The sequence below is a fragment of the Phyllobates terribilis genome, unplaced genomic scaffold (assembly GCF_046119375.1).
Source record: "Phyllobates terribilis strain yellow unplaced genomic scaffold, ASM4611937v1 Scaffold_7__3_contigs__length_470593459, whole genome shotgun sequence".
NCBI lineage: Eukaryota > Metazoa > Chordata > Amphibia > Anura > Dendrobatidae > Phyllobates > Phyllobates terribilis.
The window spans coordinates 44,429,491-44,446,600 of record NW_027362767.1 but is presented as its reverse complement, the minus strand read 5'-3'; the positions used below and the strand labels follow the sequence as shown (position 1 = coordinate 44,446,600).

Below are 17,110 nucleotides of genomic sequence, written 5' to 3'. Positions count from 1 at the left end.
TCAGACTGACAGAGCGGATCGTGGTGTTTGGAGTTGCTGAGATAAGTGTATTTGGAAGTGTTTTTTCCCTTTCCTCGCTTTATCATTTATCTCCTTTCCCGTTGGTTTTCCCTCTGTTGTAGTTGAGAAGTTGTTTGTATGCAAGGTGGTTTTGGTTTTTCCCTTGTACTGTCTCGTTCGTCTAAATACTGTGTTTGGGCATATTATTTCTTGTTCCCTTTGGTTGTGATCGGGGTCCTTCTCAGGACTAGATTACTGAGGTGCAGGGATCTTCAGGAGGTAGGGGTTACGCTGGCGGCCTGGACCTCTGTACCTTTAACAGTACCTCCAGGTTGAGGGATTAGTCAGGGCCCCAGCTTAGGGTCAGCTTAGGCCCCCTACCTCCAGTATACAGAGACAGCGTGACATTTGTGTACTCAGATAAGGTCTGAAACCTTGGTCAAAGTTAATTAGCTTTTTAGGGTTATAGCTTGTTCACTATCATCGTTAGGAAAGGCCAGGTGATGCAAATTTCTCAGCTTTATAAAAACCCAACCTCCTCTAATCTGGTGCCAAAAAACAGCAGCCATGGGTTCTTCTAAGCAGCTGCCTAGCACTCTGAAAATGGTGGAGGCCCACAAAGCAGGAGAAGGCTATAAGAAGATAGCAAAGCGTTTTCAAGTTGCCCTTTCCTCGGGTCAAAATGTAATTAAGAAATGGCAGTTAACAGAAACAGTGGAGGTCAAGATAAAGGTATGGAAGAGCAAGCAAAATTTCAGTGACAGCTGCAGGTAGGATTGTTAGAGAGGCAAATCAGACCCCGCTTCACTGCAAAAGACCTTCAGAAAGATTTAGCAGACACTGGAGTTGTGGTACATTGTTATACTGTTCAGAGACACCTGCGCAAATATGGCCTTAATGGAAGGGTAATCAGAAGAAAACCTCCCCTACGTCCTCACCATAAAATTCTGAGTCAGAAGTATGCAAAAGAACATCTAAACAAACCTGATGCATATTGGAAACAAGTCCTGTGGACCAATGAGGTTATAATAGAACTCTTTAGCCACAATGATCAAAAGGTACAAGTGCTTCTCACTAAAATTAGAATATCAAAAAGTTAATTTCAGTTCTTCAATACAAAAAGTGAAACTCCTATATTATATAGAGTCATTACACACAGAGTGATCTATTTCAAGTGTTTATTTCTGTTAATGTTGATGATTATGGCTTACAGCCAATGAAAACACAAAAGTCATTATCTCAGTAAATTCGAATAATTAACAAAAAAACACCTGCAAAGGCTTCCTAAGCCTTTATAAAGGTCTCTTAGTCTGTTTCAGTACGCTCCACAATAATGGGGAAGACTGCTGACTTGACAGATGTCCAGAAGGCAGTCATTAAAACATTACACAAGTACGGTAAGCCACAAAAGGTCATTGTTAAAGAAGCTGGCTGCTCACGGAGTGCTGTGTCCAAGCATATAAATGGAAAGTTGAGTGGAAGGAAAAATTGTGATAGAAAAAGATGCACAAGCAACCGGGATAATCACAGCCTTGAAAGTATTGTTAAGAAAAGGTCATTCACATATTTGGGGAAGATTCACAAGGAGTGGACTGCTGCTGGAGTCATTGCTTCAAGAGCCACCACACACAGACGTATCCAGGACATGGGTTACAAGTGTCGCATTCCTTGTGTCAAGCCACTCATGACCAATAGACAACGCCAGATGCGTCTTACCTGGGCCAAGGAGAAAAAGACCTGGACTGTGGTTCAGTGGTCCAAGGTGTTGTTTTTCAGATGAAAGTAAATTTTGCTTTTCATTTGGAAATCAAGGTCCCAGAGTCTGGAGGAAGAGTGGAGAGGCCACAATCCAAGCTGCTGGAGGTCTAGTGTGAAGTCTCCACAATCAGTGATGGTTTGGGGAGCCATGTCATCTGCTGGTGTAGGTCCACTGTGTTTTATCAAGACCAAAGTCAGCGCAGCCGTCTACCAGGAGATTTTAGAGCACTTCATGCTTCCCTCTGCCGACAAGCTTTTTCGGAGATGGAAATTTCATTCTCCAGCAGGACTTGGCCCCTGTCCACACTGCCAAAAGTACCAATACCTGGTTTACACACAACAGTATCACTGTGCTTGATTGGCAGCAAACTCGCCTGACCTTAACCCCATAGAGAATCTATGGGGTATTGTCAAGAGGAAGATGAGAGACACCAGACCCAACAATGCAGACGAGCTGAAGGCGGCTATCAAAGCCACCTGGGCTTCCATAACCCCTCAGCAGTGCCACAGGCTGATCGCCTCCATGCCACATTGCCGCATTGATGCAGTAATTGATGCAAAAGGAGCCCGACCAAGTACTGAGGGCATTTACTGAACATACATTTCAGTAGGACAACATTTCGGATTTTAAAATTATTTTTCAAGCTGTTATAAAGTATTCTAATTTACTGAGATAATGACTTTTGTGTTTTCATTGGCTGTAAGCCATAATGATCACCATTAACAGAAACACGTGAAATAGATCACTCTGTGTGTGATGACTCTATATAATATATGAGGTTCACTTTTTGAATTGAAGAACTGAAATAAATTAACTTTTTGATGATATTCTAATTTAGTGAGAAGCACTTGTATGTGTGGTGAAAAAAGCACAGAATTTCAAGAAAAGAACATCTCGCCAACCATTAAGCATGGTGATTGATCAATCATGCTTTGGGGTTGTGTTGCAGCCAATGGCACGGAGAACATTTCAAGGGTAGAGGGAAGAATGGATTCAATTAAATTTCAACAAATTCTTGATGCAATAATAACCCCATTTGTAAAAAAAGCTGAAGCTGAAATGAGGATGGCTTCTACAGATAGATAATGATCCTAAACACACACAATAGACGACCTCAAAAGGCGCAAGTTGAAGGTTTTACAATGGCCCTCACAGTCTCCTGATCTGAACATCATTGAAAATCTGTGGCTAGAACTCAAATTAGCAGCGCATGAAAAACGCCCCAGGAATCTCACAGAACTGGAAGAATATTCCAAGGAAGAATGGACGAATAACCCGCAAACAAGAACTGAACAACTCTTGGCTGGCTACAAAAAGTGTTTACAAGCTGCGATACCATGCAGGGTGCCCAAACCTTTGCATCGGCCTATTTTCCTCTTTTGTAATTTTTAAAATGTAAAAAAAGGTGAAAAAAAACACACATACATACATACATACATACATACCTCTATGCCTAAAATACAAAGGAAATGTGTCATCTAACTTTAGGCCTTTTACAGATCATTTCATCTTTAACTGTTCACAATAACAGGAATTTTGACCAGGGGTGCCCAAACTTTTGCATGTTATATGTGTGAATCTGCTAGGAACATGACTGTCTCCTCACCATAACCTGGTTATGTAGACTGCTTGAGGTGTACTATGTTACTATGTTTTCCTGGCTAAACTCTGAACTTCAAGTCACCAAAGTGGAATAAAAATTATTATTATTATTTTTTTTTTACTATTTTTGAAAAAAAGAAGAGGTGAAGAATCCCATTGGGTGTGTCAGCACTGACATTCCTTTTCAGGAATTCCCCCAAAGCATCAACCTGCTGCATGAGTTCAGACTGCAGAGCATTTCAGTTCCAAGCTCCTTAAAGGGTTTTCCAATTTTCTTTTGAAATGTTATTTTTTTTCTTTTAACCTTCAAGTCCCGTGACAAACGGATTATAGGATGGATGCCCTGCTGCTGGATCCCCCCCAAGGAAACACCTATACTCTTTGGAAAACCTGGCAGCAAGTGTTGAGTTTTACTGCAGCGCCACTACAGGAAAGATGCAGTATTGCACCGGCCGTCTATGTGATGTGTGGATGTGCGGGGTCCTCCAGCTCTTTGCTCTGAATAATAGATAAGACTCCTCTATGGGGAAACCCCCACTCTCTATTCATTTAGAATTCTCTACAACTCCACCTGTGCCACCACCCGAGGATTTCAGTCGCTGGAGCGACAGCGATCATTCCTCTATCTTCAACCACATGTGGGATCATCACCAGGTTTGCATTTTAGAAGAGGGTTTTGCCCTGAATTATATGGACAGCGCAAGGATTTCAATGAAAATTGTGCAATGCTTTATGTCACCTGTGGTGGCGCTGTAGTAAAGTTGAAGACACGCAGCCACGTTCCGCACATTGATCGCTGGAGGATCAATTTTTTTTTTTTGTTTGGTCAATCCTGTGGTTTCCTAAGTAGAAAATCCCTTTAAAGAAAAAACAAAAAAAAAACCTAGGATATTCATTATGCTGACAGTGCCTTGTCCGTGTTTTTTTTTTAACTTTAATTCTGTAGCACTCGAGAGAGTGCAAAGCCGGGAAAGAAATGAGCAAAATGTAAATGAAGTGAATCCTTACTGGACATATTTGCAAACATCCCGTCAGATAAATGATTGCTATAGGCATTTGTGTTCAGACATCTTTCAGCTGTGCTCACAGACCTCGGCACAAGCCGCCATATGCAGACGTGGCTGTGCCAATCTGGAGAGGAATCCTATTCTGGAGACATAAAAAGCGCTGGCATTAAAACGAGTCAGCGCGCCTGCAAATAATTCATCATTACAGAAGGAAGTACAATGTAAGACATCGCTAATAGCGCCCCCCATAACAGCAGAGGCCACAGGCAGGGATTGCGGCACCCCTCGTCGCGGCAGAGACCACAGGCAGGGACTGGCGGCAGACGCCACAGGCAGGGACTGGCGGCAGAGGCCACAGGCAGGGACTGGCGGCACCCCTCGTCGCGGCAGAGGCCACAGGCAGAGACTGGCGGCAACCCTCGTCGCGGCACAGGCCACAGGCAGGGACTGGCGGCAACCCTCGTCGCGGCACAGGCCACAGGCAGGGACTGGCGGCAACCCTCGTCGCGGACAGACCACAGGCAGGGACTAGCAGCACCCCTCGTCACGGCACAGGCCACAGGCAGGGACTAGCGGTACCTCTCATCGCGGCACAGGCCACAGGCAGGGACTAGCGGTACCTCTCATCGCGGCACAGGCCACAGGCAGGGACTAGCGGTACCTCTCGTTGCGGCACAGGCCACAGGCAGGGACTAGCGGTACCTCTCGTTGCGGCACAGGCCACAGGCAGGGACTAGCGGTACCTCTCGTTGCGGCACAGGCCACAGGCAGGGACTGGCGGCACCCCTCGTCGTGGCAGAGGCGGGTGGCACACCTGCAACTTTACAATTGAATGTTAAATGTAAGTATCTATGCTACTAGTCAAGGAATGGAAACATGGTTTGTAGTCAGACTAAAATCCCTCCAGATTTCTTCCTGGATGATCAACGATTGATCGTTATATTGTGCTTAATAAGAAATACAAGTCGGCTTCCTTCCAAAAACAGCACCACCTGCTGTCCACAGCTTGTGTGTGGAGCTGCAGCCCAGACAAGCAGCAATACCACATACAACCAGTGCACAGAGGTGGCGCTGTTTATAGAAGGAAGCAGCCATGTTTTTCTAATTGTGGAGAACACCTTTAATGACGAGGGCTGTGTGTCCTTATAAGCCTGCGCTATGGAAAGCCGCGCTCTGCTCGCATTTTGCTGCAATCATTTTATAGGGCAAGGCTTCATTCACCAGAACGTAGATCAGGTAAGGAAAGAAAAACTAAAATAGCCCAGAGTGTAAATGTGGCATTGAACAGAAACTGATAATTCTTCTATGTGAAAACCACAGCCGTCAGAAGGATCAAGTGCCTAGCGCAGCATTGACGAAAACAGCTTTATTCCATTGTGACAGACGCGAGGCTCGGCGCACGCCTGCAGACAGGAGCAACAGATTAGAAAACGCTAAAACAATGTCTGCAATGCAGAAGCCTCGGAAAAGCCGCGCTAACCGACCAAACAATGCAAACGGCTAAAGAAAAGCCGCTGCTATAAATGGTAACAGATAAATGACCGGCCTACCCAAAACTATTAATAGCCGGAGGAAAAAAAGAGAAGGTCGACCTTGACACCATCAGAGATGCTAATAAAGACATTTCTGGATCAGTGAATTATAGTCAGGGCCTGGGGCAAAACACTGGGGTGTAGCACTTTTTTTGGAAAATGGGGAGGATAAAATAAACAGATAAAAGCTACAAAAAAATAAAATAAAAAAAAAAACACAACAACAACCCTACACAGGTCTGATAAGAAAACTATAGACAAAGACCTGTTACAATTAAGGTCCCTATACAAATTAAAGTTTTATTCCTCAAAAAAATTAGGGATCAATTGATCGCTGGGGTCCCGTCCTGTGTGGAGTGGAGGTGCACAGGCTCTGCCTCTGTTCCATTCATTGTCTATGGGACTGCCAAGTACAGCGATATCCAGCATTCCCATAGACAATGAATGAAGCAGAGGCCGAGCATGTGCACCTCCACTCCATACAGGATGGGACCTCAGCGATTCACTTATCCCTTATCTAATAGATGACATCTAAAAGGGAGAATGGGCACCTTTTTCGCTACTCATTAACCAACAATGGGTGTTGGCTAGATCAGCTCAACATCCATTACTTCAAGCCCCCGCCCCATCCGTAGACTTGCACACTTGGCCATTTGTGCATGGGTTTTTTAATGGAGAGATGGAAGTAAGCCATTGCCAGGCCCCTCGGTCCCTGCCAGGCTCCTCTAGCAGCAGTTTCTCCCCACTGAGAGCAAATACTCCAAGTGTAGAAATTACACATTCGTGATCCTTCTATTACCGGACCTCCTCTGTCGAGGTGAATCCCAGAGACCTCCCTTTCCCCCCCCAATACACATAAGATTGTCAGCAAATCCAATAAGTCTCAAAAACACAAATATCTGCCCTCTGCCTGAATAATGGTATCAGATGGGGGCTACAATGCTGAATTGAGAAAGCTGCTGCCATGACAAGAAGCTGCAAGGGGGCTGGAAGGGGCAAGAAGAAAGGACCCAGCTTGCCCCCTCCAACCCTCTGTAATCAGCTTTATGAACATAATAATGTCCATCTAACGTAAAACCTTATGATAACCCTATATAACTGGAGGTCTGGGTTTTGGGGTCTGCTGAAGTTCAGGAATGGCCTGTAGGTGTATTAATATTTCCACTGCGGCATTCCCTACATTAGAGAAAGCTGCTACAGGCGTCTGGGACTTGTTAGGGGTTTTCTTGTCATTGCATGCAAACTATCACCCGACAGTCTTTAATTTCTAAAGTTTTTCCAACTTTTAGATTTCTTAGGAGGAAGGGAACAAATACCCAAAATAGGGTCCACATTTATATAGCATGCATGTGCAAGGTGGGTGTCCCCCTTTAATTCATTTTGATGAACAAGCTTTAAATTATTCTTCTTTCATCCTTTTTCTTGCAGCCGTGCACCTACAGATCAATGCATGCGTGACTCAGCCGATCCCCCGTAGATTATGAGTCAACAAGGGATGAAAATAAATTACAGTATTGAAAAGCCAGAGTAACGGTAAAAGAGCAGGTAAGAGCATAGATTGCTGCATGACGTGAGCGCTCACAATATGAAGCATTAAGTAACAAAACTATCAAAGGAAGATCGATCCAAAACCGGATATTCTAGAAGGAGAACGTCCATAGACTCCTGTGCATGTAGACCTGTTACCTGCCTGCTGCAGACTCGAGACACCATGAAGCTGAGATATAGGGAGCTGTTTGCAGGGTGTTTACTGCAGAACCTTTCAAACGTACCTATCGTTTCAGGTGAATTTTCAGAATAAATATGTACATAAAGGAAGAATACATTTTCTCTTTACATTTTTTCCCCTTTGCAGGCACGCTTACTAATTATCGGTGGACATACAGTACAGACCAAAAGTTTGGACACACTCTCTCATTTAAAGATTTCTCTGTATTTTCATGACTATTAAAATTGTACATTCACACTGAAGGCATCAAAACCATGAATTAACACATGTGGAATTATATACTTAACAAAAAAGTGTGAAACAACTGAAAATATGTCTTATATTCTAGGTTCTTCAAAGTAGCCACCTTTTGCTTTGATGACTGCTTTGCACACTCTTGGCATTCTCTTGATGAGCTTCAAGAGGTAGTCACCGGAAATGGTTTTCACTTCACAGGTGTGCCCTGTCAGGTTTAATAAGTGGGATTTCTTGCCTTATAAATGGGGTTGGGACCATCAGTTGTGTTGTGCAGAAGTCTGGTGGATACACAGCTGATAGTCCTACTGAATAGACTCTTAGAATTTGTATTATGGCAAGAAAAAAGCAGCTAAGTAAAGAAAAACGAGTGGCCATCATTACTTTAAGAAATGAAGGTCAGTCAGTGCGAAAAATTGGGCAAACTTTGAAAGTGTTCCCAAGTGCAGTTGCAAAAACCATCAAGCACTACAAAGAAACTGGCTCACATGAGGACCGCCCCAGGAAAGGAAGACCAAGAGTCACCTCTGCTTCTGAGGATAAGTTTATCAGAGTCACCAGCCTCAGAAATCGCAGGTTAACAGCAGCTCAGATTAGAGACCAGGTTAATGCCACACAGAGTTCTAGCAGCAGACACATCTCTTCAACAACTGTTAAGAGGAGACTTTGTGCAGCAGGCCTTCATGGTAAAATAGCTGCTAGGAAAGCACTGCTAAGGACAGGCAACAAGCAGAAGAGACTTGTTTGGGCTAAAGATCACAAGGAATGGACATTAGACCAGTGGAAATCTGTGCTTTGGTCTGAGGAGTCCAAATTTGAGATCTTTGGTTCCAACCACCGTGTCTTTGTGTGACGCAGAAAAGGTGAACGGATGGACTCTACATGCCTGGTTCCCACCGTGAAGCATGGAGGAGAAGGTGTGATGGTGTGGGGGTGCTTTACTGGTGACACTGTTGGGGATTTATTCAAAATTGAAGGCATACTGAACCAGCATGGCTACCACAGCATCTTGCAGCGGCATGCTATTCCATCCGGTTTGCGTTTAGTTGGACCATCATTTATTTTTCAACAGGACAATGACCCCAAACACACCTCCAGGCTGTGTAAGGGCTATTTGACCAAGAAGGAGAGTGATGGGGTGCTACGCCAGATGACATGGCCTCCACAGTCACCAGACCTGAACCCAATCGAGATGGTTTGGGGTGAGCTGGACCGCAGAGTGAAGGCAAAAGGGCCAACAAGTGCTAAGCATCTCTGGGAACTCCTTCAAGATTGTTGGAAGACCATTTCTGGTGACTACCTCTTGAAGCTCATCAAGAGAATGCCAAGAGTGTGCAAAGCAGTCATCAAAGCCAAAGGTGGCTACTTTGAAGAACCTAGAATATAAGACATATTTTCAGTTGTTTCACACTTTTTTGTTAAGTATATAATTCCACATGTGGTAATTCATTGTTTTGATGCCTTCAGTGTGAACGTACAATTTTCGTAGTCATGAAAATACAGAAAAATCTTTAAATGAGGTGTGTCCAAACTTTTGGTCTGTACTGTACATATATGGATTCTGTAAACCCTCAACATGTCTGTGCGTCTCCTGCATTAGTCAAACTTTGCTGTCAATGCAACATTTACCCATCAAAAAGTTGCAAGAAGTCACCAGTGAAAGTTTAAGATATCAATCATGCCCCTTCCTCTAAGTGCAAGTACTGAATTCAGGGCTGTGGAGTCTGTGTCCATTTTGGTGGAGTCGGAGTTGTGGAGTCCGAGTCGGTGCCCATTTTGGTGGAGTTGGTATAAAATGGACTGACTCCGACTCCTAAAATATATAATAAATTGGGTGCAGTAGTTCAATGCAGTTTGTGGGAATATTTTTTCATAAGAATTTGGGAAAGTTATGAAATGTCCTATAAATGTCTGTCCTATTCCTGATCTAAGGGTCTGGACTTTTAGCCGAGATGAATCTGTGCTACAGTAAATTTATCACTTAACATGAGCCATATATGAGGAAGTCGTGGAGTCGGAATCATGGAAATTGAGGAGTCGGAGGTTTGGCTTACCGATTCTACAGCCCTGGTACTGATCACTCTAAACAGAATACATATTTAGCCAAATGTTGGTAAAATGTGACAGGTAATCCAAATGTATAAGTCACAATCTGCCTCAAATTTGCAAAAAAAAAAAAATTACATTGGATGCAATCCTGCACGTGGAACCACACGGAGGTCACAATAATCGTCCCTGTGGCTGGATGGTTTCATCAGGTTACAGCGCAAATACAGTGATGCAATAAAGAAAAAAAACATGTTATTGAGAGAATACATGGATGTTTAGACCTGATATAGATCACACGGTGGACATGATGAACTTCAGGCTCTCCTCCACCGGGATATTGGGCTGCTGTGTATAGAAATAATAGTGCATCTCGCCTTTGACCTCATTCACACTTTCTTCTTAGAATGGACACAGATAACAATAGATAGAAAAACAGAGGAATAAAACGTACTTCTATTTTTCCAATTTAGGTAAACAAAATATCAAAAAAGTGGCAAGAAGAACCCCGCAAGTACATACAGTAGGTAAGGTTCTCAATCAATGGCAGAGGAAGCCACGTTCGGTGTGTATGCTGGCTGGTAATCCAGAATAATTTACTACAAGGCATTATTGGTATTTATTTATAGAAGATGACCCTTTTTAAAATGGAATATTGGTAGGAAAAAATTCAGAAGAGAAAAAAGTAATACGGTATTAGATGGAGTCAATCCAAAGGAATGGGTAATCACATAGTCCATGAGCACACAGAATCTTATGAACCCCCATGTGATCAATGCACATCTACAAGGATGAGGGGGGTGGGGGGGGTCTGCCTATAAAAATAGGTTGTTAAACCACTGCCCATCGGAAAATAATTGATGATTGGAGATAGTTTAATGCCGTAAAGTTGGCTAATGAAAACACACCTTTAAGTTGGGGACGTCCACCTGTGTTGGCGTTTGCTCCTTGGCCGACACACCTTGGATGTGTGCCATATGTTACGTGGGACTCCAGCCTTAAAAGGTATTTTGGACCAAGTAGCTTGATCAATAGAATATGTAGGATTGCAATCACTAGACCAGTTCTCAGTCACCCGTTACTGCTTTCACAGTTTACTGGAGTGATGGCACAGCAGCCATTAAAAAATAGACTTTATTTTACTACTACAGGCCAATATCCTGCTTGGTTGATATAAAAAGTTTCCTTTTTTTTCTGCAAATACAATCAGGAATGAAGACCTGTGAGATTAAATAAAAAGGAGTTTGGACAAAGGAAGTCATCACTTATTTCTTCACTTCCTCTAATCTATATTCCAGAAGAATATAAAATATTTACAAGAAACTATATCTTGCATGGGAATATACCATTCATCTTCCTCTTTTTATAGTATTTTCATTAGCTTATATAAGACAAGCACAGCAAAATGCTCCTTACACTTCATAGACTAAAGTTGATCGCACCTGCCAGTATCGGCCGGCAGTCTGATGTGTGGGTGCGGGCGTCCGAATCTCCCGACAGATAATGTCGGGTGAGAGGAGGATCCAGCACTTTGGAGATCTTTTTCTTCTATGGCAGAGGAGTCTCAGAGTGAACACAGGAGAGCGTGACTGAACCGAGTGTTCTTGTGTATGGGGGACTCGGACAGATGGCCGTCGGCCGAACGATCCATGTCCAGCTGACCACGCAAGATAAGCCATCGCTAGATATGTCCAGCAGTGGCTTAGGGTGCATTTACACTAGACGATTACAGTGAGCAACGGGAAATGGCGTCTGCTTGGCGAAACTGGCTACGAAGGCAGTCATTTAGTAGCCTGTGATCATTTAATGGTGCAAATTGGCTATGGTAAACCCACCCTTACTCCTCTGACACCTAAGAACACATGCAAACTCAACCAAGTTCATAGGGTTGGGGGGGGGGGGCCTCGGGAACAATCACTGTTGGAAGAAGGGAAACCATTGGGTCAATTGCCATCCAAGGTGTATGGCCAGCTTAAGGCCTCCTTCACACATCATGGTAAACCCATAATGGTGTCACTTTTCCATCCAGATGTCGGTTTTTACCATCAGTGTCTTCCCTGGTATGGATGAGGCAATAAATAAATTACAAAGCTTCTCCTATACTTTGCAATGTTAAACACGGGTACCATCCATGTGCTCTACCTGTTTTTCACAAACCCATAGACTTACATTGGCTCTTCACATCAGTGCTACTGGAAAAAACGGACATGTGCATAGCAGCATAGGTTATAATGGGTACGCGTGACATCCGTGAAAAGAAACGCGGAGGCCTTACGCAGCCATGTGTGTTTTATTAAGGGAACCCTTTCTATGTGGTCTATTAGGGCACATGGATGTCAGGCAGGTCCCTCAATGAAGAGGTACAAGCTCTGATGGCCATACCCCATCTATTTATTGCATGGACGGCCATTTATTTTGGCTGGTTCAGATACAATATCCTTTAGGTCAGACCTACAGGAATCAGCTCATCTTTAGACTGGCTTTAATCTGAGAAGGGGAACATTTGATGAGAAAGTAACTTAAAAAAAAACAGCGAGATCTCAGCAGCAGCAGGGAAGAGGGGCACTGAGGAGCTAGCAATCAGGATACGGCATATGGTCTTTCTGACACGGATTTTCAAAGTTAGTGCACCAGCTTCATTTGGTCTAAGATTTATTAACGTATGCAGTTTGTATTGTGATAGTTGAGAGTCCACCGCGCTCAGTAAAACTAACCCGGAGCCACAAGAACTTCCTCAGCTAAAGTGACGGAATTAGGACGGCATAACCTTCTTTAACAGACCCTTGAAGCAGCTGGATCACCTTAAAACTAACCAATACTTAAACAAAAAAAAAAAAAAAAAAAAACACACAACAACATTATGACCGACTTGTTTACCTAACGACAGTCAAAAGACTCAGCATAGGGTCGGGAACAACATTGAAAACACGAGTAAACCATGTGATTTTAGCAAGCGAGCCATGTCATTCACATAGAATAAAAGCTTGGGAATGCTGGTCTCACAAAGCAAAGAAGAAAAAAATAAAATCATATAGCTAGATTTCAGATCTCCTACATAGGACCCCCACCATGCCCACAGCAGCCCACCTTTTTCAACTAGAAGGAAAAAACAGCTGCCAATTCTTGGAGCCTCTAATACAAAACAGCTGGAATAAGCCCCTAGATTCTTCTCTGCAGCCCTGCCGGCCGGAGGAATTTACCCCTCACAGACCCGCTCTTGTACGCTCTGCGATTACAGGAAGTCTAGTGTATGGTATAGGCCACATTGCAATCAGATTTGCTGTTCTACTTGTTTACAAAAATCCATGTAGAGAAAAAAAATACACCCAAAAATTCTAACAACCTCCCGGCTATTGATTTAGATCGTACATAGGGGAAAAAAAAAAAAGAAGAAGAAGTGCTGGCTACATCACTACAGCGACCAGGTTAAAACACATGGCAGAAAATAAACTGCACAGCAAATTAATTATCCGCTCGTTACTTAAAATGAAACTAGCCACCTTGCCAAAAAGCCTACAAAATCCAGACTCTACGTGATCGGACTTAGTTATTCTAGAAGAAACTGCAAGACAGCAAGAAAAAAAATAAAAAAAAAGTCAATCATTCATTCTCTAAGTATATAAAAGAAGTGCAATAATGAAGAAGCGATGACTATTGCGCCAAAGAAAAAAAAAAACGCAGGGAGTCCAGTTGAACCTGGACGAGCAACTGCTGCATTTTTTCTTTTTTTTCACTAGGTTTGGTCTCCAAATATACGTTAACAAAAGAATCTATCAAATGACTTTTAGGATAAATTATTCTATTAGCTTAATTTGTAAACCACTGGCCATTAATATTCAAGCCCATCATCAAGAATTTCGTTTTAAATAGCTTAGGATACCTATAGAAGAATCCTATAAACTGCAATTGATGTCAGCAGAAAAAAAATAAAAAATCTCCACAAGTAAATTTCAATCCATCTTTCACCATTTGAGAAGACATAGTATAATCCAGAAAACAATTTAGGCATCTTCCAATCCACCCCTTCCAAAAATGCTGCCAAAGACTATTTTTCCTTGACACAAGTTTACCATTGATGTTGCCTTAGGTTGGGGACAGACAGTGAACTCTATAAGTAATTCCAGCCACTGGGGTGACAACAGTTTAAAGTTGTGCTAAATCTGCAGTCTAAGGCAACTTTGCCATTGCTTGTTATGGCGGCACTGGACATGTTTCAGACAGAGTTGTAGTTTTGGCAATAACTTGATAAGGACGGCCTTCACACTCAGTGGCGCAACTTGAAACTCACTGACCCCAATGCAAAAGCTTCAATGGGGCCCCCAATTATTGCAAGTTTTTAATAGTATTGGTCTTTTAATATAGTCCAAAGGGAGTCTTTGGGTCCCTTAGGCTCCAGGGCCCGGGTGCGATTGCAACACCTGTACCTATTGTAGTTACGCCCACGCCGCCACTCATGCCTAAAAAAAGCAATTATCTATGGGTCACACCGTGTTTTGCAGCGCCTGAGCGATATACCTAGCCGTATAGTAACATCTGTCACCTATAGGTTCCCATTATATATTTTTAAGAAATGCCTTTCTATGGAACAGTGCTGTCTGCTGCACTAATCTAGCCAGCAATAAAAAGGTCTACCACATGGGGGACAGAAGGGCACTCTCTTGGGGTTCATCCAGAGATGGTTGCTTGCAGGAAGCATAAACTGTAAAACGTAGTAAGAAAGTCGCCTAAACAATGATTTACTCAACTGTAATTGGCATTTTGCAGCCGAAAACTATGGCTAAAATCCAAGTCTACCAACCCGAACTGATGGCATCATAGACGCATCTGCATTACATGTCAATGTGGCCTAGGACATACGGTCAGATTACGCAACGTTAAGCTCCACATTTCCGGAATACAAAACTCACCGGGATTGTTGGCTTCCCCTTCAAGTATGTGCAGTTCTGTACAGTCTATCAAGGAATGCTCCAAGCAGATCTGCAAGAATCTGGCTTGGGTCCTGCTAACCCTTTTCAGCAGGGATAGAAGTGCAACAGTTTGTTCGCATTCATTCCAGCCTTTAAACCAACCAGAGAGCATTCCAACTTGATCCCGAAACATCATGATGAGAAAAAGATTTACAGGATCCACGGAGAAATTTGGAGATGGAAAAAAAAAAAGGATTAAAGAACACAAAAAGATGGTTCAATTGATTTTTTTTTCTTATACAGGGTCGGCTCGATCACTGGTGTTGGCACAAATTAATCTATAGTTGTATTCTCCACTTCAGGCATGCTCGTTGTGGGGTTTTGCTGGTGTCCTGGTTAGTGTTTTTCCAGATCTGACGTCCCTTTGGGTTCTCGCTCGGACTCTTCCACACCCGCATTCCAAGTCAATGTTCACAACTGTGAAAATAAGATATTGGTGTGACACATACTCTGCAAGAAAATAAAAACGTTTGACTTAATGTTATCCAAGCCTCGCTACACTACAGACAATCAGACCTGGGAAGGGGTGGTATGTTGCAAGTTAAAATACTCTTATTAAATTTTTTCCTCAACAGTTAACATCTGCATTCCAACAAACCGCTACTTTCTACCAAATCCAAAGACCTAAACCTTCACACAGGGGGGAGCGAACATACACAACGCATTCAATGAACCACAAAATATGGTGAAAATGTTTTTCTTTTTTTTTTTTCCTTTGGTGCAGTGATTAAATCAAATTTAACCACTTAGTGGCCAAGGTAGAGCAAATCAGCAGCATCTGCATCAACCACTATTATTACATATTCTACATTAACCAGCCAAATTCCCTCCAGTGACAGATCCCCCCCAAACCATAGCACAAACATTTTTAACAAAAAAAAAAAAAGTGCCCAACTGTTGTATGGAAATCACTCAATGGGTTAACCTATCCATAATACCACTGACTTGAGCTTTGGTAAATGAGATATTAATGCAGGGGGGAAATAAGGGGATTGTACCCAAGTGGCTGCAGAAAAGGGGGAAAAAGTTGATTTCCTGTGTCAGTGCAGCTCTGCATGTATTCATAGATGTCAGTCATTGAGGTAGCAGACAGCAGCGCAACAGATTATATATACACTACAGCAAGAAATAGAGCGAGGTTCACATGGCTTGTGTGCTAGACAGAAAAATACACAGATGCTATTACTACTATGCCTATATATATATATATATATATATATATATATATATATATATATATATATATATATATATATATATATTTTTTTTTTTTTTTTATTATCTGCACTAAATTATAGCCTACAGGAGACAGTATCCAGCACTGCAGATACTCACTGTCCATATACACAGCTGATAGAACAGGGAGATACATATTTACAAATACAGGAAGCACAGTGGATACAATGTTGCAGTTTCCAATGAAAGTCAACAAATCATGTAGAACAGAAGATACAGTATTGCAGATTCTCAGAGGCTCCATCTAGAACACTAAAGGTCTCCCTCCCCAACCATCTCCCCCCACCTCCCTATTCCCAGTGTGACAGCAGCACCTACCTGCACCAGGAGCATTGCACCAGGGATCCTGTGCTGGAGCTAGAGGTGCTTTTGCTCTCCCTCCCTGGGCTTTGCCATGTTGACTTGCAGGCTCTGTGCTCCCTCCCTCACTTGCAGAGACTGTGAAGCTGGGAAGCGCCAGCCTAGGCTTCCCACATGCTAATAATTAACATAAACCATTACGTCATGGGTTCGGCACTGAGGAGAGGGGAGGAGGGGGAGAGGCACCAAAATAGAGAAGGGATCACTTGGGAGGAGCAGGACGCATTCCTTGTGCAGCCGCCACCGCCGCCGCTGCTGCTGTCAGGCTTTTGGGAGGGGAGACCGCAGAGGACAGTGGGTGGGGTGGGCTGAGGGCAAGCTGAGTGTGTGTGCTACATCTCCCCCACCTCCCCTCTCTGCATCATTTAACACTTTTTTTTTTTTTTGCACACTCATTCACATGCTACATTTTCTTTTTCTCCTAGTGACATGTGAGTAGTGTATAAATAGAAATTGCCCATTCATTGTGGCATGAAACATGCATGGCAAGTCTTTGGCACAGGCTCAGACTAGAATGGCAAAAGTTGCTTATGTTGCAATTTTTCCTCTCTGCTGCTAAAGGTTGGCAAATTATGCCTTTGTGCCATATAATAGCCCACTGGTTGACACAGGTAGAAAAGGGCCCCTGTGCAAGAACA

At 43.0% G+C, this 17,110-nt stretch overlaps 1 protein-coding gene across 2 annotated transcripts in view; it reads right to left on the bottom strand.

Annotated features, from left to right (window-relative positions):
- SAMD4A (sterile alpha motif domain containing 4A) overlaps positions 1-16,737 on the bottom strand; it is a 92,472-nt gene extending 75,735 nt beyond the window's left edge. For both annotated transcript variants that reach the window (XM_073638463.1, XM_073638464.1), the window contains exons 1-2: positions 16,431-16,737; positions 14,817-15,293 (exon numbers count right to left, since the gene is read on the bottom strand). In XM_073638463.1, the coding sequence (XP_073494564.1) occupies positions 14,817-15,012 (196 nt within the window). In that variant the 5' untranslated portion in view covers positions 15,013-15,293; positions 16,431-16,737. The remainder of the gene's footprint in view (positions 1-14,816; positions 15,294-16,430) is intronic.
- Between the last annotated feature and the right edge of the window lie 373 nt (positions 16,738-17,110).